General features: G+C 40.1%; 1 protein-coding gene across 2 annotated transcripts in view; it reads left to right on the top strand.

Annotated features, from left to right (window-relative positions):
• Positions 1-1,157, top strand: part of LOC146550884 (uncharacterized) — a 7,990-nt gene extending 6,833 nt beyond the window's left edge. For both annotated transcript variants that reach the window (XM_085260947.1, XM_085260946.1), the window contains one exon: positions 659-1,157. In XM_085260947.1, the coding sequence (XP_085117073.1) occupies positions 659-841 (183 nt within the window). In that variant the 3' untranslated portion in view covers positions 842-1,157. The remainder of the gene's footprint in view (positions 1-658) is intronic.
• Positions 1,158-2,122: the final 965 nt, after the last annotated feature.

Genomic DNA, 2,122 nt, shown 5'->3' on the forward strand with positions numbered 1-2,122 from the left:
GGATTAGAGCGAGAGTGACGGAGGGAAGATCTGAGGAAAGCGCCAGGAGACGTGAGACAAGGAAAAAAGATTTGTTTGTTGTAGTATAAACATTAGTTTTGAAATGCAGAACCAGAGGCAACATGAGTCTCATTACTGGCTTCTCTTTGCCAGGCCTGACAAAGAAGGTTTTATTCACTGTTTTACATGATAGATGGTGTTATTCTTTCTCGTTATTCTTATTTTTATTTCTCTAATTGATCCTCAATGTAAAGTGAGGCCGGCTCACCTGTATCACAGGCAACGTGCTTTAATGCCGCCTTCAATGTGACAGACGTCACTTGAGGTTCTGCTTATCTGTGTTTGTATGAGAGAGTGTACGCGTGCTTCCACCCACTTGACGGAAAAGATGGCCTCTTGCTTTTCATATCTCCATGGTTGCAGGATTATAGAAGCACAGCAAGAAAAAAACAGTCTGGCAACAGGTAGCTGATGCAAAAATGTCCACAGAACTCTGTACGCACACGTGTGCGCACATATAGATTGTGAGCAGTCAGCGTGCGAGCATTTCGGTGGAATAATCCATTCAATGTAATTGAAAATGCACTCTTCCTTTCCTCCAACAATCCCACTTTGTCCCCCTCTTTGTCCTAAAACCATGATTGCATTTGTCTTTCAGGTGTACTATCAGGAGTGTGAAATGTTTGGCTTTGTAGTAAAGATGCTGATTAAAAAGGATCCATCTCTGGAGCGTCCCATCCAGTCCTCTTTACAGCAGAACCTCCAGGACATCGGCAAACGCTGCGTAGAAGCAATGGAGAAATTTATCGAGGACTACGACTCCAGGGAGCTGTCACACTGATCAGACACGCCATGCTGCCTGTGTTCTTAGTCTTTTAAAGTGCTGAGAACTTGATTTGATTTATTGCTGCTTTTGTTTTCTTATTTGTAATAATCTTGTGCATTGCTGTCTGCTGCTTGGATAATAGTCCCCTCTGTCTGCAGTGTAATTCTGAACACTGGTGAAAACGTTTTAATTATGCTTGTTATTTTGAAAATGTGCTGGTGATGATGACGATGCACTGGTTGTATTGCTTTAAAAAGGTCTCATATAGACTGAGATATATTTTGACATAATTTATTTTTGCTTGCAATAAATTTGTTTACAGCATTTTAAACATTATGTGGTCCAAAAATATGCTCAGTGATGTGTTCATGGCTATATAGATCACTTCAGGTCACAGCAGGAAATACATTAATAGGTCAGTAGGTGACTTGGACACACACTATTGTTTATGGTTTCAACACCTGTAGATTCTGTGATATTTGATATAGACCAGTGTTGCTCGTCTTACAGCCTGAATCACGGCCCCTCTGCCGATCATTGTTCAGTGTACTAAATTGTGTGAAGAGGTTCAAGCTATGGATGTGTGAAAAAGAAAATAGACCCTCATTCAGTTCTAAGGTTTTACATATCAGGACATAATAATAAAAAAAGCACCACCTAGTTTTTACCAGTTTCTAAAATTATTTAAATTTAACCTCAGAAAAATAACACATGACATAATAAACCATGTTATTATTTATTTAACAAAAATTAACCCAGAATCCAGAAGCGGTGAGTGAAAACCTGTGTGTACCATGTAATTCAGTAGTGTGTACAACCAACTTTATTAACAATAATCTGAATCTTGTTCTCTGTGACTTTGTTCAGTCTCTTATGTTGTCATGAACACTTTTTGTCCCACTCTTCGTTATAGGGTCGCTTCAGTTGATTGAGTTTCGAGGGCTGTTTTTTATATGCAGCTCTCTTAATGTCCCACCAGAGTATTTCAATCAGGTTAGATCATTGTCTTGTTGCATCACCGAAGTTGGAGCAATCTTTTGCTGTCAGACCGATGGTCTCACATTTGACTCTAGAGTACTTTGCTATTGAATGAGTTCATGGTGGACTCAGTGACTGCAAGGTTCCCACATCACGTGGCTGCAAAACAAGCTCAAATCATCACCCTTCCATCTCTGTGCCTCGAAGGTGATACGCTGCATTTGATTTTCACCAAGTATGGTGCTGTGCATTTTGGCTAACCATCTTCACTTTGGTCTTGGTCATTTGTTCCACAGGTCTTGTGGTTTGTTCACATGC

The sequence above is a fragment of the Mchenga conophoros genome, linkage group LG20 (assembly GCF_057382185.1).
Source record: "Mchenga conophoros isolate Kocher_MC1m ecotype Shallow Benthic linkage group LG20, M_conophoros_male_GT1.1, whole genome shotgun sequence".
Classification (NCBI taxonomy): domain Eukaryota; kingdom Metazoa; phylum Chordata; class Actinopteri; order Cichliformes; family Cichlidae; genus Mchenga; species Mchenga conophoros.